The 22,058-nt window shown below is 39.1% G+C and overlaps 1 protein-coding gene across 1 annotated transcript; it reads right to left on the bottom strand.

Moving 5' to 3' along the window:
- Positions 1-555: 555 nt before the first annotated feature.
- On the bottom strand, positions 556-21,192 carry Mhc (myosin heavy chain). Its single transcript, XM_090108590.1, has 25 exons — positions 21,177-21,192; positions 20,173-20,440; positions 19,541-19,684; positions 17,896-18,080; positions 17,349-17,544; positions 17,077-17,140; positions 16,680-16,778; positions 15,877-15,980; positions 14,695-14,832; positions 14,233-14,502; positions 13,081-13,251; positions 11,866-12,045; positions 11,497-11,656; positions 10,996-11,054; positions 9,974-10,061; positions 9,225-9,342; positions 8,047-8,164; positions 7,599-7,735; positions 7,386-7,512; positions 6,747-6,956; positions 5,368-6,254; positions 4,527-4,605; positions 3,661-3,906; positions 1,642-3,477; positions 556-948 (listed from the first exon to the last, which is right to left on the bottom strand). Exons 2-25 carry the CDS (start codon positions 20,377-20,379, stop codon positions 871-873), a joined length of 5,901 nt encoding a protein of 1,966 aa, XP_089964716.1. The 5' UTR covers positions 20,380-20,440; positions 21,177-21,192; the 3' UTR covers positions 556-870.
- Positions 21,193-22,058: the final 866 nt, after the last annotated feature.

Here is a 22,058-nt window from a genome sequence, read left to right as displayed (position 1 = left end):
CTAATTGATCAACTCATTGTTGATTTTCAGGGTACGTTTATATCCGTGTAATCGATACAATGATGTGCGTAATCCTGTTAGAGCTATGCGTAATAAACCTTTGTTTTAGTGTAAGCGTTTAATTTGTGTCGCTTCGTTACTTGCATCTATAATGTACGATAATTGAGATAGGTACGTAGGAACAGCATCGTACACTATACAATTAGTTAGGTTGTTTTTCTTAGTTATTAAGTAGGTATTAGCAGCTCTAAGTGTAGTAGAGCAGGATATACTAAACTGAATAGTATCTATCAATTACTGTGCTTTTGGTGTTTAGGGTGTTACAACTAGTCTAGCCTTCTAGGTATGTCTATGTTACTATATTTACTATATGATGAGTTAATGAGATACTTTTATTCTGTTTATTTATAGAATTAATAATCTAGTGATGTTCCTTTTTTTAATGGAAAAAAAGTGTAATATTCTTGTTCATTTTAAAAATTCTTACTCAATTTTAATTGCTAAGTGACTTATATATTTTAAGAAGGAAAAGGGGTAAATAAGTAAAACAGCATATAAATTTTCTGACAACGATATCGCTTTATTGGATATGACTTAAGGGCGAGGCGGGCGAGGGTCGCGCGAGCGCCGGTGAGGGGGTGGGGGGTGTGTCTCTGTACCGCGGCGCGCGCGCAGCCCTCGCTCTCCCCGCGGTTTGCGGTAATCAATAAATAAATATCAACAAATTACAAAATACTTCGTAAAAACATTAAGATAGGTACTAGTGTATATTTTTGTTCTTTACAAGTCCTAACAGTACATCGTTCACGCGTATACACTGGTGTTATTGTAAACATTTACAGTCCGTTTATTTTTTGTTTATTGGAACGTTTAGAAATCTTCGGGCGCCAGATCGAACCTTGGTGGGAAGGTGCCGAAACCGTCGTGGGCGGGGCGCGAACGTGGGGGCTGCAACAGAAAAATATAAATTAGCACATTGTTATTCATAACAATGCTCATAAAATACTTTTGTGTATATTTAACACACTATTTATCTGCTTTATGTATTAAAGAGCAGTATATTTTATTTATATTTTGTATAGAAACAATGAAGAATTAAATTCACAAAACGGTTTAAAGGGGTTCTTTTAATGGTATCAAACAAACTTGAGACTGAAAATAATATTTTCTTAATTCTCAATATATCCACATTTTACGTATATAATGTGTAATCTTATATCTACAATTCTACATGCAGGTACCATGCCTGGATTGTAAAAATATATTTCAAGGGCTCCATGCATTGGATTTCTAGATACAATATAATATGTATTATATCATTATAGTACGTGCATTTGGTACATTTGTCATCGTTTTCAGACAGTTTGATAAATCGGGGTAAGAATGAGCACGGTACTAGGTGCCGTCCTTAACTTTTGGGGCACACAACTTACATTAACTGCGGTGATGATCTAGGGACGCCCTTTAACGGACGCCTGAGAGAAAATAAAGCGAGTTTAGTTACTGCTCTTGTGCTTATATACGGCATGTACCTTGACGATTCAGCTATTTAGAAATATAGGAAACTAATAATTTTGAATATTATATCGCTATTTGACTATCATATTGTACTAGTTTATTAAGAAAAGTGTTAACACTCACCGCCGGACTGACTCCTCTCGCAGCGGATCCCGCACGTCCCTTGCCGCGGAATTTGCTGATGGCTTGTTCGGCGAGGTCTGCCCTCTCCTCAGCCTCTTCCAACTCCTGCTGTGCCTTGCGGAACTTAGCCAAGTTGAGGGCGGCGATTTCTTCGGCTTCCTCGATCTGCCTCTTGTATGTCTTGATCTTCTGTTGCAGCTTGTCAACAAGGTCTTGCATACGCTCGTGGTTCTTGCGGTCTTCCTCAGCCTGGAACGTCAATTCCTTGATGCGCCTCTCGGCCTTGCGGAGGTTCTTCTGGGCGTCAGCGTGTCTCCTCTGTTCACCATCCAACTCATTTTCGAGTTCTCGTACCCTCTGTTCGAGTTTCTGGATGGCCTTCTTGCCTCCCTTGAGTGCGTTAGCCTCGGCCTCGTCGAGCCTGACTTGCAGTTCCTTGATTTGTTGTTCAAGGGCCTTGCGGAGTTTCTCCTGGGTCTGGGCGTGTTCTTGCTCAGCGCGGAGTTCGTCAGCCAGCCTGGCGGCGTCAACCATGGCCTTCTTTGCCTTCTCCTCAGAGTTCTTAGCCTCATTGAGGAGCTCGTCGAGGTCAGAGTGCAGGGTCTGCAACTCGGATTCGAGTTTCCTCTTGGCAGCGGACAGAGACGCGCTCTGGGCGGAAAGTTCGTTGAGCTGTTCGTGAGCGTCACCAAGTTCCTGTTCGGCTTGGCGGCGGGCACGGTCAGCCTGTTCCAGAAGAGTACGAGACTCCTCAAGCTCGTTCTGGAGGGCGTTGGCGCGGCGTTCAGAGATTCCGAGTTGTTCACGGGCATCGTCACGGGCGCGTTGTTCCTCTTCAAGAGCGGTCTGGAGATCCTTGATCTGTTGCTGGTAGCGTTTGATGTTCTTCTGTGCTTCAGCGTTAGCCTTGTTGGCGTGGTCAAGAGCGATTTCGAGCTCGTTGATGTCAGCCTCAAGCTTCTTCTTCATGCGCAGGGCCTCAGCCTTGCCCTTAGCTTCGGCTTCGAGGGAAGCTTGCATGGAGTCGAGGGCACGCTGGTGGTTCTTGCGTGTGTTTTCGAATTCCTCTTCCTTCTCTTGGATCCTCCTGTCGATCTCTTGTCTGACCTGAGACAGCTCAAGTTGAGCACGCAGGACCTTGTTTTCTTCTTGTTCAAGAGCAGCTTCAGCCTCTTCAAGAGCGGCCTGGAGCTCGTCCTTCTCGGCTTCGAGACGCTTCCTGGCCTTCTCGATTTCGTGGATGTTGCGGCCACCTTCACCGATTTGGTCGAGCAAGTCCTTGACTTCATCAGCGAGGTTCTTGTTTTCACGGCGGACAGCCTCGAGTTGTTCTTGACCTTCCTCGTAGGCACCCTTAAGGCGGAACAGTTCAGTTGAGTAGTTGCGGCATTCCTTCTGGCTGGCGTCGAGTTCAGCAGCGAGGTCGTCAACCTTGAGTTTCCATTCGCCAATGATCTTGTCGAACGCCTTCTGTTTCTTCTCAGCGGCGTTAGCAATGGCGGTGGCTCTGTCGACCTCGAGTTGAAGGTCCTCGACTTCAGTGGCAAGGCGCTGCTTGGTCTTTTCGAGAGCAACAACCTTCTGGTTGAGAGATTCAATGGTCTCCTCGGCTTCGGCGAGGCGGGCCTGGAGCTTGCGCTTGGCCTCCTCGAGTTCCTCGGAGCGGGCGACGCCCTCGGACTCGTACTTGGAGCGCCACAATTGGGCTTCGGCGTTGGCCTTGGAGAGTTGGCGCTGGAGATCAGCCTTGCCTTCGGCTTCCTCTTCCACTTGCTCGCGGATGTTGTCCAGGTCGTGTTCCAAGTTGCGGAACTTGCCAAGAAGGGTAGCGCGTTCCTGTTAACAAAAAATAAATAAATATTATTAATATAATCATTACATTTATTAACGTATGATAAAAAAATATGTACCTTTTGAGAATGGATGAAAAATAAAAATAATTCAATAGTATTTTAACAATAATAATTAATTTTCACAACGTTTTAAGATTTTATAATAAAACTAGCCACTATAGCTTACCCTTGCTTCTTCGTCGGCAAGCCTCTTGGTGTCCTCCAACTGGGTGGTGAGGGACACCTTGATCTTGGACAGCTGTGATACTTGAGACTCAGCCTCCTCCAATTGGCGGAGCAGGTCAGAGTTCTCGATGGACAGCTTCTTCTTGGCAGCGTCAAGGTCGTTAAGAGTGCGGTTAGCTTCGTCAGCCTTGCTCTGGACTTCGTTGAGTTGGTGCTGGAGTTGCTTGACGATCTTCTCTTGGGCAGCCTAATTGTAAAATAATTGAATAAATACCTAATTGTTAACCAATTGTTAAGGTAATGGAATTAAATATTTTTTCTGTGAATGTAGTCAATACTAAATCAGTAGACGTATTCTTTCAGTAGGATAAAAAGGCTATGTTAAATGTTGAGGACTTTTCAAATTAAATCAATAAGAGTTTAATGTAAAAACTACCACTCAATTAAACTATTGTTTTCACTTACGTTTAATTTTTAAATATAAATAATGTTTAAATAAATAAAATAAAATAAAAATAATTATGGTCAAATTGTTAATAGATGGACTATAAAATAGTAAGTAGTTATACAAACGTTTTTTTTTATAAAGTTAAATAATGTAGTTATTTTTATAATTATTATTAATATCATGCATTTTTTCCTTACTTTATGTTAATTTTATTTTTAATTAACACACTTGGAAGCGGCTGTCATGCGCTTTTCATTGTTAATGTTGGAATATTTCTAAGTTATTATAATTATTGTTTAGTAGAGTAGGTAAATGATTTGTATATGAGAAGTGTGTTGGCTAATTCTGTTTTCTCATTTGTGAAAAGCTTGAAGCGCTGCAATCGCCGAAGCGAACACGATGTTTTCCATCTTTTATACCTTTTCGTTGGACAAGTGGTCGAGACCGGCACGAAGGTCATTGACTTCGCTAAAGTATTGAGAGCGCTCTTTCTCAGCCCTGGATACATGGAATACACAAAATGTTTAAAACCAAAATTCCCTAGCAAGTTTTGGAAGACCTAATCGGGTTTAAAACGCTGTAAATATTGCCAGATAATGTCATGTTTGTCGAGTGGTGTGTCTGTGAGTACCATGCAGGTTCACCCCGGTAGACATGCCTCTACTCGTGACATGTTACCTTTTCCCTGGCTACTGTGTCAATAGCAGCGCGCGTGTTGTTAAGCTCGTTGTAGCATGACGCACGATCATGTTCAGCCCTGAATGTTGCAAGTTATTATTATCCAGACTTCCTTACGTCACACCTTGTTTTTCAATACTTGGTTATTTTCAGATGTTTAAATTGCTTAAGATTATTTTAAGAAGAAGTTTATAAACCTAATTCTATTTTTTATCGATCGAATCATCTTTCTTAAACTGCTTCCAATGTCTTATTGAAAAAAGGCGATCAAATAGCTTAATTTTTTTTCTTAAAAGTTTTTATTTTTACTATGGATTTTGTGAATTTTTTAAATTTTATGTACACATTCGTATACTTACAATACACAAATGTATTAGCTATCGAATTCTGTAATAAAACACCATTAATTGAAGACGTATTGAAACTAATTGTATGACTTGCTTTTGAAAGAAAAACTTATTAATGGGAATCGAACCCAGGACTTCTTAGCTAATAAAACAACACGCCGTAAACATGACTTAACGGGCAGGACATTTTTATGGGATTTGAAATATATCGTGATGTGACAAGAAATATACTCACTTAGCCTTAAGCTTGTTGAGCTGGTCGAGCTGCTCACCCATCTCGGCGACGGCATCGTTGTGCTTCTTGCGGAGGTTGGCGAGGGTAGACTCGTGTTGGATGTTGGCCTCTTCCAAGTCGCGGCGGAGCTTGCTAAGTTCAGCCTCGCGCTTCTTGTTGAGCTCAATCTGAGCGGAGGTGGCGCCACCGGCCTCCTCGAGACGCTCGCCCAACTCCTCGAGTTCGCGGGCGAGGTCGGCACGTTGCTTCTCAGCCTTAGCGCGGGCCTGGCGTTCGGACTCGACTTCCTCTTCCAATTCTTCGATGCGGGCTTGCAGTTCCTTGATCTGTTTCTGGAGCTTGCTGACCAGAGATTGTTCGTCTTCGAGTTTGGCGGTGAGAGATGAGATTTCCTTGTCCTTGCGTTGAATGGTCTGTTCGAGTTCCTTCTTGTTGCGTTCGAGGTCGGCGACGGCTTCCTGGGTAAGCTTGAGGTCGCCCTCAACCTTCCTCCTCTGCTTCTCGACGTCACCGCGGAGTTTCTTCTCGCGCTCCAAGGAGTCCTCAAGCTCGTCGAGGGTCTGCTCGAGCTTTTGCTTGACCTTGTTGAGGTGGTTGACCTTGTCCTCGGCAGCCTGGAGCTCCTCGGATGTCTTTTGGTTGCTCTCGCCCTGCAACTTCTTCTCCTTGTTCAACTTGTTGATGAGTTCGTCCTGGTGGGCGATCTCGTCGTTCAAGTTGCGGATTTGGTGGTCCTTGGTGGCCTTGTCTTGTTCAGACTTCTGGACGGAAAGTTCGAGGTCTTCGACATCCTTCTTAAGACCAGAGATTTCCTGCTCCAACTTCTTCTTAGCTTGGAAGAGTTGGTTGCGGGCATCCTCTTCTTGGGTAAGGCGGTCTTGGGTGTCCTAAAATATACGTCACTGAGTTATAATCAAATTCCCGAATGTGCTATAAAAAATTAACTAGGTACGTCTGTTTCCTGTCAATCAATTTGTAATTACATCAGTAATAGTTAACATTGCAATAAAACTTTGAATGTTACAGATGTGCAAAGTAATTTTAAACTTCTCACGCAATTTCAAACATAAACAAGGTTGTTTATATAAGAAACCTCAGTTAAACAAAACATGTGGTAAATAAGCTGAATCTTTACAATGTTAACATTGCTTAACAAATTTGGCTTGAAATATTTTTGTTCCAGAAAAAAATAGATCGACGATGAGTCACTTTCTATGTTTCGGGTTCTACGTTAAATATTTTTATACTCTTTTATTTAACAAAAATTATATCACTCTAACTTATAACAACGTTAAGGAAACCAAAATCATGACTGATTGTCATGATCCAATTTAAAAATCTTATTCCAAAAATAAAGGTAAAAATCTACAATTACTTACCCTAAGTTGGTTCTCGAGGTCGGCCTTTTGCGCTTGGAGTTTGTTAGCGCGGTCCTGGATTTCGGAAAGGGATCCCTTCTCTCCCTCGAGGTTAGCCAGAAGAGCCTGCTTCTCCTCAAGGAGCTTGGCGTTGAGGGCCTCAACTTCCTTGCGGAGTTTCTCTTCCTTCTCGAAAGCCTCCTGGGCCTTCTGTGCCTTCTCCTCGAGTTTCTGTAAAATCACTTCACTTTTATCCACACCGTCCCATGTCGACAAATGATTCGCTGCCATATTTAATATTTAATTGATCACAGCATTAAAATAAATAAAAAATAGGAATGCAATATTTCGGTTCGTTCGAAAGGTATGGAAAGGGGGTGCGCGCGCCGCCGACCGTACCGCTACTGAGTGGCGCTGGAGAATTCCAGCGGGCGCGAGATTCGCCCCCGCATGCGTTACATTGTGTATGGAAAAAGCGCGTTGCCGCTGGAGTGGGGCGGGTTCCAGAAATGGACGCGGCAGGTGCGGCGGTGTCACGTAACCGCCAGGTGGGCGCGGTCGTTTCTATTTGTAGGGAACTGAATCATGCGCTCTCATCGAAATATTTTATGGGTCAGAGTACTCAATCATAACGCGTCAGGTGCGCGGAAGCTTACTCACCGCCATCTCATCCTCGATACGGGTGACGTTGAGAAGGGGCTTGACCTTCTGCCACAGTTTCCACCATGGCCAGGTGCGGAGCTGCAAGTACTTGCGCAAGTTGCGCTGGACAACTTGGAGAGCGATTCTGTTAAAAATAAATTGTATTGAGCGATTCAAATATTTTTAAAACGATTTTATTTTTAGAGTTAGTGATGTAAATAAGTTTTTTACCTCTGTTCTTGCAGCCTCTTGTACTCCTTGCGGGACAAGTAACCACGGATGTAAGACTGGAGCCAAGACACAATCTTGGACAACCTGTCGTCACGCAACTCTTCCATCTGACCCAGGACACCGGCGCGGAAGAATACCTGTATTCCCACATCACGTGTTAAACTAAGTTTTAAGACAGTTGTTATGTTAAATATGAAAAATACATAAAAATTATATTACATGTTAAATTATTTAAAATTATACAGTAATAAATATTTTGTATAAATAAAATATCAAAGTATATTAAATATAAATAATAAAACATCGCAAAAAGTACACCAAAAGTGCTTTTAATAAGCCAATAAACGTACATTAGTAATACGAAATATCATACTGTATGCTAGTGGTAGAGATGAAAGTTAAGTCGTGCATCAAAGGATAGAATAGTCAGAAGGATCTACATCACTACCTTAGTCTTTCCGAGCCTGAAAGACTCCGAATCCAAGCCGGTTTGTTCGAGAATTTTCTCGGTGGCTTTCTCCGGTGACATAGGTTCTTTAATCAGGTGCGGGCACAGAATTTTGTATCTGCGTTAAGGGAGCACACAAATCACATCATATAGCAAAAAAGATGATAAAGGGCAACTAATTAAGAGCCGAAGTAGCGAAGGCTCTTAAGGATTAGGAATCATAGTCTAGTTGGAGTCTAATGAGGCAAGCACTACGGTATACAAGCATTGAAAACCACAGATCCATTGCGGGTGTATGGACCATCAACCGAATGCAATTCAACTATAACATGCCTTGGTGTGACCGAGACGGTAAGATTCCACATCTAAGGCCGTTGCTTCCAGGATAACTTGGGCAATTTTCTTAGGATCGCTTTCCTTGGCGGCAGCTTGTGGGGCCAGGATCTTGTAGCTACATTATCAAATAATGAGGTCACACGGTAAGGGAAAGTCAAACAATAGTAAAAGAATAACTCGCTCCGACGTATTTTGTCAACGTCGGATTGAAAGAAAAGAAACCTGAAAAACCTGGACACGACATAATTAAATATTCGTGTATGATATAAACCCAGTAAAATTGAAATATTACTCCATGTAAAAGTGAAACTCTTTTCGTAAGAGCTTTGCATTGTTACTATAGGTTTCTAACGCTGACTACTAGGTTAAACGCTTCCGCGTATCCTTGCCTTGGTGTGACCTATACGATAGCTTTCGGGATCAAGTTGCACAGATTCCAGACATTTCCTAGCTGCTTCTTTGGGATCTTTCTCTTGCTGCATGATGGCTGGTGCAAGAATCATGTAACTGTCCATTAAATAATACGTTAAAATAAATCCTTGTCATATTTATAAAACTTTCCAGGTGCGAGTTAGCAACTCAACACCTATTCCAAGTCAGTGACACACTTTTAAAATAGTGCATAGCTGTCGATGACGTCAGCGGGGGCGGCTGTTGCACGGACAAGAATAAATATCGAATATTCCAGAGCTAAAAGAATTTTGTTTAGACTTCGAACTAAAATTATCCATTTATCAAAATAGTACTCAGGTATGAAATAAAATATTAATTTTATGGGTCTGGAGTATGTTTGGCAGATGTTCCGCCGGGAATATTTCATGTGTCCCGCTGACGATACTTACCGGAGCTTGAAGTCAGGGTAGACCATCCTGTTGGGGAAACCTTTACGGCAAATACGGATACCCTCAAGCACACCGTTACAGGTGAGCTGGTGCATCACAAGGTGGGAGTCGATGAGACCTGGCAAAAGACACTTTGCGTCACGAAAGTCGGAGGAAAGATATTATAGCAGAGACTAAAATTAAAGAAAGAACATACTCTTCATTGAAAATTTGAATTTTTCAATATCATAATAACTTAACTAAGTTTTGTATTCTTTTCGATTTCATCGCTGTACGGTGTATCAAATTATTAGAATCAAAATGAAAATGAAAGTTCTATTCGTAAATATTACGTGCTGCATGATATACAGGGTCTACTTAAGATCAAAGCTCTATTAGACTGCTCACAAATAATTGGATATTTAAAAAAATCAGGAAAGAGTTAGTCATCCGAAAATGTGTTTTGCTGCACATAAAATAAACGTTATTTAAAGTATAACATCTGAGTAACACGATAAATATATTCCCGTCTCCGCCTACACGTCGCGCGGTATCTGGCTATTTATTATAAAACCTCGGCAAAGCTATTTTTACTGGATCTAGCATGTTACTATATTTGAAGCTCTAATATTTGATAAACAGCTACAAGATATTAATACGTTTTTTAAGTATGTTCTACATCAATAGAGTATATAAATATTATTGAAATGTATGTATGTTTCTGTACTGGTTTAAGTTTTATATATGTTTGAAGTTATAAAGTTACTTACCAGCCTGTTTCAACTCGTTGGGGATGATACAACGTACGAAGTGAGGTTGGGTGGACTTCAGGGTGGTCATCAAATTGTTAAGTTGTTCCTAAGGGTGAATTAATTATTAGTATTTTTTCCGGTTTTACACATTTTTTCATAAAATACGTTTAGAGTTTAGACTATGAAATGTTTTTTTTTGTTTCTGAATTTAGCTGTTGCAATATTTTTTATAGGTACAACACATCTTAAAAATGTATTTTTTAAATTTACTAACGCACTATGGAACTTATCTCTAATTTTTACATAGAGAGTAATCTCTAACTAAACATATAAAGCCACACTTAGATGAAATGAAGACACATAGTATTTTGATGGAAATGTGAACAAATAATTAGATTCTTGTTAGACATACACACACAAACAACCAAACAAATTGGTTAAAAGATTAGCAACGAATTTGCGGTATTTTCATTTGTATTTAATTTCTTGAAGTATTCAAACCCACGAAGTACATCGTGAATTTATGGTAATGGGGTTGTAAAACATGAGGATATTGTAAAAATAATAAATAAGAAGGCGATTGCAGCCTCTTTGACATGACATTATATAACAGCTATATCGTTCAGATATAGTGGCGAGTGTAGCTACATCCATGTAGTATTCTACACTCGGTGAAATGAATAATAACTTATTATCATAATAATTATTGTATACCCTGTAAGCAGAGGAGACAGTAGCGAAACCACCGCCCTTCTTACCGCGACCGCCTATGAATTATATTAATAAATAGACATTAATACTAAGACAATCACATATCTAAGATAGGGACAAGTCCGGACGACTCCTAACACATGATCTGCGCTGAAAACCTACATCTACGGACGGACAACGGTTAGAACTTCAGGGCTTGCAACTTCTATAGAATATTATGTTGAAGTAGACCGTGCTACTGAATGCGAAGTTGTCAGCCCTGAAGTTATAGACGAGGAAAAAAGCCACGTGACACAGAAGCTTAAATTTGTAGACGTGCTCCTTTTTACCCTGTAAAGTGATGATACGGTCTGGAAGGCGGAACCCTTGGCACGCTTGCCTCCAGCTCCTAGTTTTGTAAATTTATATGTCAGATAATGGAAATTATACTACATTGGTACTTCAAACATTTAAAATTGGGAATAAATATATGGTTGGAAGTTGGAATGATACATAGGAATGATTTAAAAATAATAAATGTAAATTAGAAACTATAATTCGCGAATTATTAAAAAAATCAATAACCAATTGATATTTATAGAACTGGAATTATGAATTAAATGTTTTTTAACTGAATATATAAACACCTAATTACACAGATATATAAATATATACATATATATAGAAATGCAAATAATTAAATAAATGTGAACTTAACCTAAATAATATCAATAATGTTTTTGGACTCAAAAAAAATAAAGACATTAGGTATAATGTATGAAATTTACTGAGCAATTTAATATGCTATAAAAAACTTAATAAACTAGAGAGGTACACCTCTCGTAACATACCCTTGCCGCCACCACCAGCACCACCATCACCAGACTGGCCAGGGTGGTCAGCGAAGATCTCAACCAACAGTTTGTTGGATCCCTTCTTGAACTGGTCAACGACGGTGTCGTTGAGGGGGTCCTTGTTCTTCTCAAGCCATCCGGTGATGTTGTAACCGACCTGTTCGACAATATAGTAAAAGTTTTAGTGGACGAGTAACGACTAGTGTTGAGGACGAGTAACCGAGAATTTGATAATATCGAGCATTGTAAATTTCGAATTAAAAAGTGTTAAGCTCGTCAGTGAAAAGATCTTCCTTTTAAATCATACCATTGATCAATTCATTTCATTCTGTTTTTTTAAGTTATATATTTAAAACGGATACTTACATTACCGGCGTAGTGACCAATAGCGAAGTGAGCGGCTTGGCAACCAGGCTTGGGGGGCTTGGGCTTCAGGTAAGGAGCAGACTTGCCCAAGTGGTTGTTGTTCAACTTCTCAACGAAGGTCTGGTCGGTGGCTTTGGGGAACATAGACTCTTCCTCAAGGATGGAGAGGATACCCATGGGCTGGAAACGGACCGGAGATATTAGCACGCAGAAGTCGTAGATGCGTCTCATGAAAACGTCGCAAGTGATAAAATGTGTAAAATGTAAAAGTTTTGGAAATTTTATTTATGTTTGAATTTAATAATGTATGAATTTGTATACGTAATATACCAAAATAATGATTGAGGTTGTGTAGTAGATTATTAAAAATTTAAGAACGTTTATCATGAGACTCAAATATATTGTTATAATCAAGTGTGTGAATGTAATCTTAAAACTAAAGTTAAGCATTATAATAAAGCATCATGCATATAGAAAAGTGTTCATGTGTGTTATAGTTTTATATAGCAAGTTTATGTGTTAATTGTATTGCGTTTCTCATTTTTATTTCATTACAAATAGCAGTTAAATATTATATTGCATAAATCCTTTTGTACATAAACTATACAGAATTCTTTATTATAAACATTAAGTAAGCTTCTCTTTAACAGCTAATCTAAGCTATTGTTCATAGAATTTCTAGAATTAAGCTTTAAATTTTAGTCTTAACGTAGTATTTAGGCTGGTATTAACTCGTGTTTGAGCCTCCTACGTAGCTTAGTGCAAGTGATATACACCTTATACCTTCTCTATTAAATCTATCGTTGGTTGGAGATCCATACCAAAATCAATAAAATTCCACTTAATCCCTTCTCTTTCATATTCCTCTTGTTCAAGAATGAACATGAAATGGTTAAAATATTGTTGCAATTTTTCGTTGGTAAAGTTAACACAAAGCTGATTAAACTCGTTCATCTGTCGTCAAAATAAAAATATTACGTTACTTGTTAGCTTACAATATGTAAAAGTATGTAGGTGTAATTGTTATATTTTTTTGTTTTGTCTTTGAAGAGTGTAAATAGAGAAAGGAGAACACATCACACAACACACCATAGCATTTGTATGTCCGTAGAGAAAAGCCTGTATCCAGATTTGTTGTTAAGGATTCAATTTAGAGGCTTTGCTCATGGACCGTGGCGAGTTGCAAGCGTTCATAGTTGCATTACCGCCATCTACCTTTTCAATAAGGTCAATGCAATGTTGGAGATCCATGCCAAAGTCAATGAAAGTCCACTCGATGCCTTCGCGCTGGTATTCTTCTTGTTCCAGTACGAACATATGGTGGTTAAAGAACTGCTGCAGTTTCTCGTTGGTGAAATTAATGCAGAGTTGTTCAAAACCATTGAACTGCAGGGAGATAAGTATAAGAATTTGTTAGTGTTAAGTGGAAATACGGATGGTCTACGGATCTCATTCCGTAGTTGGTTTTACGGATTGCATTCCGTATTTGAGGTGTTTAAGTCCCTATGCGAACTATTGTGCTGGACGCTGCTCTAAGTCTATCCCCATAGACGTGGTGCCACACAGAATCCTCTTCTGTTGTAGGTCAGGCGACGACGAGCCCTAAGAGCCGGCGGACTATTACCTTCTCGATCAAATCGATACAAGCCAGCAAGTCCATGCCGAAGTCGATGAAAGCCCACGTGATTCCCTCTTTCTTGTACTCCTCTTGTTCGAGGACGAACATGTGATGGTTAAAGAACTGCTGGAGCCTCTCATTGGTGAAGTTAATGCAGAGTTGCTCGAAACCGTTGTACTTCATGAACAATACGACACCCAAGTAAGAATCGACAATGAATTAGTTAGAGGTAAACTGTAAAACGATTAGTAGTCGAGTACGACGATAGTTAAACAAACACTTGTAACACCCAAAGTGCGTCGACATAGGGTTCGATCACCCCGTGTACCTTTTCGATAAGGTCAATGCAGGCCAGTAAGTCCATTCCGAAATCAATGAACTCCCAATGAATGCCTTCCCTCTGGTACTCTTCTTGTTCCAACACAAACATGTGGTGGTTGAAGAATTGTTGCAGTTTCTCATTGGTGAAGTTAATGCAAAGTTGTTCGAACCCATTGTACTAAACATGAAGTTAAATTAATATCATAGTAATTATAGTTCGGTCATTGTAAAGATCTTGAATACCACATAACTTTATAACCTAAATTGGAAAAGCTTACAAATAATTTCTTAAGTAAAATATTTATCTAAAGAACAATTAAATTTTAAATAATTGAAAATAACTTTAATTGAAATATCATTCAAGTAAGTAGCTGTATGGGCTTCCGTTTGTCGCTTACTATTAACTTTATCGATTCGCTGATACTTACGTCGAAGATTTCGAAACCAGCAATATCCAGTACACCAATGAAGTGCTGTCTCTTTTGCTTGGTGTCCAGAGTCTCGTTACACTTCTTGACGAGCCACTTGAAGAGCCTGTCGAACACACCCTTGCAGAGGGCACCGACGGAGTTGGTGACCTGGTCCTTGTTACGACCCTGGGTCACGAACTCGTTTCCGACCTTGATACGGGGCTTCAACAAGTTCTTGTATAGGTCGGGGCAGTCGACACCGAGGAGCTTGGCAACACGTTCACCTTCCTGTAAGAGAGATTCGCATTACGACAATGTTTTTTAATGAATATACCGTTTTCTAAGCCTAAACTTTAGACGATTTAATCGGAATATTATTTCAAATTACTTTGCAAATTAGCAAACTGAAATTTTACTTGCTTTTCTTTGGCAGTTTTTTTTAGATATATTACAATAATTGAATATAATGAAGATACTCGCCTCAGTACCGTCGGCCTCAGCCTGTTCCTCACGACCCCTCTGCTTGAACTTCATGCCACCCATGTGCATGACAGCGGCGGTGATCTTGTATACGTTGTCCTTCTCTTCTTGGGTGAAACCAAGGATGTCGAAGGCTTGCTACAGTTGTATCAAATGATTAGATATTTATTCCTAATATTAGAATGCATATCTAGACTTTTTGAACTATTGACATTATTTACAGGATTTCATAATTTTTTGGATGGGGCATAATAATAATAACAATATAAAATTTAGCACAAATTTATAATAATATTACAAACAAGTTAGGTACAACATAATGGGGACAAATCTAAAGTTTCGTAAGATAAAACAAAATATAGGGTTATGTTTAGTAATTATATAAAACACATAAAAACAATGGTGTGAGTGAGAAGAACGGGCATTAAACGGCATGGCATGGAAGACGTTGCGCTTTCGGCACAGGACATTGGGCAATATAAAACTAAATAGGTAACGTCTATGACGACTAATCTAAGAGTACACAGGGTTTTTATATATCTTTTGAATCCGATCTTGTGGATATTGGTAAAACTCTCATCTAGGGGGCATATACATATCTATCAGGGCATATCTGGTGGTCAATTACGGGATCATTCATATTTTGATTTATACCACTTACATCTGTTAATGTACATTCTTCACCGTCATCGACGTTGGGGATGGTAATCTTACCCTGTGCGACGATGAAGTAATCGTATATGTCGTTGGACAACATACACATTTCTGTCGAGAAGTAACAAATCATAAGTTTATGTGAAATTAGGTTATCCTCGGAGCTCCCTATATCATCCTATCGCCATTGCCCTAATATTCCTATCGTCTGTGTCGTGTCGTGTTTTTATTATATAGAGGGAGGTTGTGCCGGTGCAGAGGTGATAAGGTTGTTTCGTGATAAAAAACCTGTGCAAAACGCTCACTAGGAATGTTGCTGGGATGTGACGTGCCTGTCAGATTATAATGCGCAAAACATGCTTATTTAAATCAGTAAAATATTCATATTGAAAAGCAATTTATTTTTCATGCAATATAAATATATATCTGACAGACACGGGGCGACTTTACGAGTCACAAGCAAAGCAGGCAGAATCAGAAAACAGAAGAGCGCATAGAGACGAGCCAGCAGTCTCAGTGTGGACATACGTCTGTGAGCCTCATTTCCTCGCCGTCGTCGACGCCAGGGATGACAGTCTTGCCCTGGGCCACGATGTTGTAGTCGTTGATGTCGTTGGACAAAAGGCACTTAGCTATAAAACAACACCAATGACAGTCATATTTGGTATTCGGTGTTGGTATACAGGGAAACTAGCATGCTCTGATATCAGGTCTAAACTAAGAATACGATAGGTCATCTCGTTACGTTCAGTGGCGAGATGGCCGACCGGCGCCGGTTGTATGCGGCGGCCGGTCGCAGGACAAACAACTTGGGATCTACAAGCCTTCGGCTCCCGGAAGGCCAAACTTACGTCGGTCAAGGTACATTCCTCGCCATCATCAACGTTGGGGATTGTAGTTTTTCCTTGTGATATGATGTGATAATCATATACGTCGTTTGACAGCAAACACATAGCTAAATTTTGAAACCCAATTGAATACATATTAATTTCTGGTCTATGATCAGGAACATGGTGAACACATAATACATAAACAATAATACTATACTACATACTAAATAGGTAAATATATACAAATAATGAATTGTTCAGTGTGATCAGCTACTACATACATTCGATGACCTAATCTGCATTATGTGCACAAGGATCTTAAATTATATATTATAACCTATGTGAAAGGAACTTTACTTAAATATCAACCGAAGCTTTAACAGTTTCTTCAACTCAAGCGAGTTTATTTTCATTTAACTTTTTCTGAAACTAAAGTTTAGAAACAAATCTGTAGAACTTTAAGGACGACTTCTCAGCCATTGCCAGGTCTCCGATACGTACCCTTAAGTCCGGGGACGGAGCCAGACATCATCTGGTAGAAGATGTGGTAGGAACGCTCAAGAGCCTGTTGGGAGATGACACGGGCCTTCTCCAGCAGATCTGCAGGAAACATGGAACATTAGGAACATCTCCAGAAGTTCTAGTCTAAGTAACTTTACACTCACGATTAGCATCATATTTTCTTTAAAATTTTTGTAAATTAAAAATAATTTTAATTTGATTTTAACTAAATCCCCTTACTAAACTTATATTAAATATAAGTGAATTAAAAAAAATAAAATAATTCTTTAGCAATGCGACTAAATTTAAAGAAAATCTAAATTTTTTTTAGAAAAAAATGTTTTTTAACAATAAATAAAGAATAAACTAACTACTTGATATTAAAACTTTAACTTACAAGTTTCAATGTCAGCACCAGCCAGTTTTCCAGAGGGGCCGAAGTGAATACGGATGAATTTACCCTGGGGAACACAGAACACATCATTTAAGTAAAATTTATAAGATATTTTAGAGGTAAACGTAGATTTGTATTTGTTTAGTTTGCTTTCATTAATTATTGCATGGTAATTTCTGAATAATAAATAAAGGTAAAAACTAAAACTGTCTATGTACTAACTTATTCTTCAAAAACATTGTAATAAAAGGTAAATATAAGTTGAAAATACTTACGAAACGGGAAGAGTTGTCGTTACGGACGGTCTTGGCGTTACCGAAGGCTTCAAGTACCGGGTTAGTTTGTACGACCTGGTCTTCCAGGGATCCCTTCTTCTCCTGGCTGGGGTCCTTCTTCTGGGAGGCACCGACGGTGGCGAAGTACGCAATTACCTTCTTCGTGTTCTCAGTCTTACCAGCACCAGACTCACCGCTGTTGGTTAGTTAGATTTTTCGTTAGAACTTTGTGAGTAACTTACAAACGTTTTTGATAGTAAGACTTTTTGTACGGAGGTTTACACTTTTTTCTTGTGATTTGATGAAACTTAATTTTGAAGAACAAAATTAAAAAAAAAAACTTAATTTTGAACTTAATAGATATATCGAATTTATGGCAAACATGCAATACTTTTTTATGAAGATGATTCTAACGAAAATGTAACTAAATTGGACATATTTTTTTTCTGTCGTTTTACAAACTTTACATATAGTTATATGACGAACATTACAAAATATCGTAATTTTTTTCTCTAATAAGTTTACGAATATATAAAAAGATACGTACGTAATCAACATAGATTGATTCTCGTGGTTGGTTAACATGTTGACATAGGCGCCGTCGGAAATGGCGAAAATGTGGGGCGGCACTTCCGAGCGACGCTTGCCACGGTACAGCCTGGCGCATCGGGTCGTGTACACGGGGAATCTCTTGTAGGGGTTGATAGCCACACAGAAGAGACCCGAGTAAGTCTGTATGGGGATTTATTATGTGTCAGGATTGAGTATGATCACAGAACACTCGCCAGAATTTCTTCTAGCGCGTGTTTTTTCAATGTAGGTGTATCCTAATTTACAATGTATTTGAAAACTAGGATCCCTACACTAAATGTGTTTAAATATAATATCATAATGAAACACACAACAAAATATGTATATAATGTTCTCGTGACGGACTGTTTGCCTTGCAGGAATAAGACACAACTAAAATATACGTAATTTATACAGTATTTTTTCCCACACCAAGAACATTATTACATACATTTTTATGGTAAATAATCTGACAGGAGAATCGTCAGCAGTTCTCCATAAGATTATTAAAGAAAACCATAATATGAATTCTGAAAACCAATCAAACATAGAAACACAACTGCAGAGGAGTACTGTATTGATACTTTAACTCTGCAATAAAATCCTGGTTCGTAAAATTTCCCACAAGAATCAAAGTTTGTTGATCTCTTAAATGAGTTTATAGTTACATAGTTTATGTACTGTTTCTATTGCAATTTTCAACACAGTAAAAACAAACAATAATGCACTGATAACAAATCCATGGGAAATTCTATGAACGTAAAACTCAAAAACGTAGTAAAAGAGACGAGCGAGGGCATTTTACGATGCCTTTTGCTCCGTCGACCTTAGAACAATCTAGAAGTTAGGCACAACATCGACTACTCGTCTAAACAAAACATTAGTGACGCGATCCAGACGCTGCTTCACCGACTTGGCCTGAGTAGGAGGTTTCAAGTGCGGCTCTGTAGAGAAACTGGGAGGAGGGAACGTGTAGACTTGGATTTATAACATATCTTCAATTTATCATAACATATAAAGTCGAATATTTATATTATTATTCGTTGTAATTGTAATTTAATTGTTATCATAATAATAAATCAAGTAGAGTTGATGGCTATCAATCAAGTTTTAACTTGCAACAAGAATATTTCTTGTAAGATACGAGATAACTTTCTGTTTACTATTTTTAGTAAGTTAAACTAGGTAGCTTTTAATTAGGTATCATTCCAATATCTAAATTGTTGCATTGTAATATCTATTCAATTTAAATTAATATGAATTTTAATTTTATTAGATTTTAATAAATTCCTTTTTAGAATTTATCATGATTCCTGTATATCATATCTATTTATACAATTATTTTTGCATGTAAAATATTTAAGATTTCATAATGCAAAATCACTCATTGTGAATGAAGCGGCATGCTGCGCCGAAAATAGAGCAACATAAAACAGATCCAAAATAGACCGTAACAGAGCTGTCCGTATATTTATAAACAGGAACTGAAAGATCGATCCATAATTAATTGCGCTCATCCATTAGGCTGCTAATTTCCACTTGGGAGCTATCCAAAGTCTGACACGTGAGGGATGGAGAGGCATGCACACTGCCACGCTGCAACTCCTCGCTGACCGACTTACGTAAATAAGCTTATGGTAATATCTCTGCTTCAAGTTATACAAAACCGAAGCGTCGTTGAGGTATGTCAAGTTGGACATATCCTCACATTTTTCGTATTTAGGCGGGTTGACTTGAGATACAAGGTCCTTCTTGAAGTCCTTTGTCTGCGGGATAAAGTGTAATCATCAGTATTATAATAGTGGTAAAGGCGCTTATCGCGCCTACTTACATAAATAAGTTTCGCATAATATCGTTGTCGGAGGTTGTGAAGCACGGCAGCCTCGTTCAAGTAGGTCAGATCAGCCATGTCTTCGACTTTCTCGAATTTCGGCGGGTTTACTTGCGAGAGGAGTTCCTTTTTTAGTGTCTTCTCCTGCTCATTTGATATATGCATTAGAAAGTTAGAAGTAACTATTATAATTGCAATTTAATCATAAGTAGCAGCTAATTCTTTGACATGTTATAATATTTTGTTAACCTAACTTGACTTATAGGCCTAACTAGCTTTGCCAGGTAATTCTACTTAATCCTTTATTCATCTTTTTGTTCTTCCTTTCACTTAAGTATTAAGTTCTAGCTTCAACTTAACCTAAACATCCTTATCATTCTTATCATCAATCCGCTCGCTCGAAGGAAGTTCGCCGGTAATTACCTCGCCTCCAGGGAGGTTGACGGTCACCAGGTCGCCCTTGGTGGCCTTAATTTCACCCTGTACGAAGCCCTCCTTCTCGTCCGGCACCCAGCAAGCCTTCTTACCATCGTAGGGCTTGCTTTGGTCGATACGCTTTTGTTCGAGTGACACGAACAGGTACGGGGTCGGATCGGGGTCCTCACCCTCTTGAACAATTGGCTTCGGCATTTCGGAGGGCTAACGAGACTTTGGGCTAGTCGAGACACGAGAACAGAGCCCTGGAGCCTTCCTGCGGAACACGACACGGGTTAGGTATCACTATCGACTCGCGAACTAACTGAGGCCCCCGTGCGTCTATTTGTGGCTGTAATCCGAGCAGTAGCCGCTTTGGGAACGGTGCCAGCGAACGCTTTGCGTAATATGTTTTATGCGCGCGTTTTTATTGGATTACGCCGGCCCTTCGCGGATGTTACGTCACAGGAATGCGAGCCTGGAGCGACGCCAACGAATTTAACTGAGCGCGATTGTTGTGCGCTTCTATGGCGATGGGCGGCTCAAGAATTCTGATCGTTCATCATATTCAGTTATTAGTGAAATTGATTTATTGCAACATGTGCCAATTTAAATTCAAAAAAATTGCAAATTAAGTTAAAATTTAACTTTAATTTCCTTTTATGATTACTTTATGCCTTTTCAATTGATCAAAGCAATACCTTTAATAACTAAAGACTTGCAATGTCGGAATATCACTTCAAACACTTAAGCTCAAAGCACTCGAACTGGGTAATCAAGTTATCTATCTTTACAAAATCAACACATGTTTTCGGCTCGTATCTATCAAAAATTGTATCAATCAGAATTCAATGAACCGTTGGATGTCGCTATATCAATCACTGAACCAGTCCATCACCATAGAAGAAAAACAAACGCACACACAATCCAATCCGTGGACGTCCTTGGGCCGTATCACTGATCACTCGCGTATCGCTCACACTGGACGCACGGGAGCATACGTGCGTACTCACGTTTAGAAGCCGTTCTGACCGGCGGCGGGGCGCCGCGTCGCTTTTTATACCGGCAATACGACACCAGTACACCGCGGCCCGATCACCCCATTTTAGGCGGATGCTGCTCGCCGCTGCTGAGCAGCTTCAGGCGAGCTTAGCTTTCACTCGCGCGCCGGCGCTTGCCGCGGGCGGGCGGCTCCACGCATGCGTATTGCACTTTTGATTGTATGTTTCTGTAGTTTTGAATGGTTAATGAAATTGTTGCAACGCTTATTTTGTTTTGTAAATATAAATACGTGCATAATTAATTCGGTGTATAGAAAGTATTACGTTATATTATATGAACGATTATTCATAATTTAATATAGAATTCAGTAATATATAAGGTAAACTAAAGTTATATGCTATAAATAAAGGAAGAAAATAAATCTTAATACATTTATGAGGGAAATCAGTAAATAGAGAATCTCTATATTTGAAGTAAAAAGCTTTGAATCAGGTACTAGATGTGATAATAAATTAACTTCCCCATGCATTATGACAAACTTCCACTTTTCATATCGTAGAAACTCAGAAACGAGAGAGAAATTTTATGGTAGAGACTTCGATACTTTGGTAGAGATTTCGAAATTTCATTTTTGATTTTTAGATATAAAAAATACAGTGAGGTTCATCAGACTGAACTGGTCCTTATACATATTACACGCATGAAAATGTTGTCACCTGTCGCCTTAAGGAGGATAAGGATTTGTCCTTCGTGATTCCTTTTATAATATTGGAATGTACAAATCAGATTTCAGAGTAGCTTTTTCATAAATCTATAACCAATTATTGACCTATCTATCCACCACAAATTAATTATTCAAAACGAAAAAAATACCACTATATTAACTTTTACAA

Source organism: Colias eurytheme, chromosome 13, assembly GCF_061535395.1.
Source record: "Colias eurytheme isolate Ceu_HAF_F1 chromosome 13, ilColEury1 Martin Lab GWU primary, whole genome shotgun sequence".
Taxonomy (NCBI): Eukaryota; Metazoa; Arthropoda; class Insecta; order Lepidoptera; family Pieridae; genus Colias; species Colias eurytheme.
The sequence above is the reverse complement of the archived record's forward strand: the minus strand, read 5'-3'. Positions and strand labels throughout refer to the sequence as shown.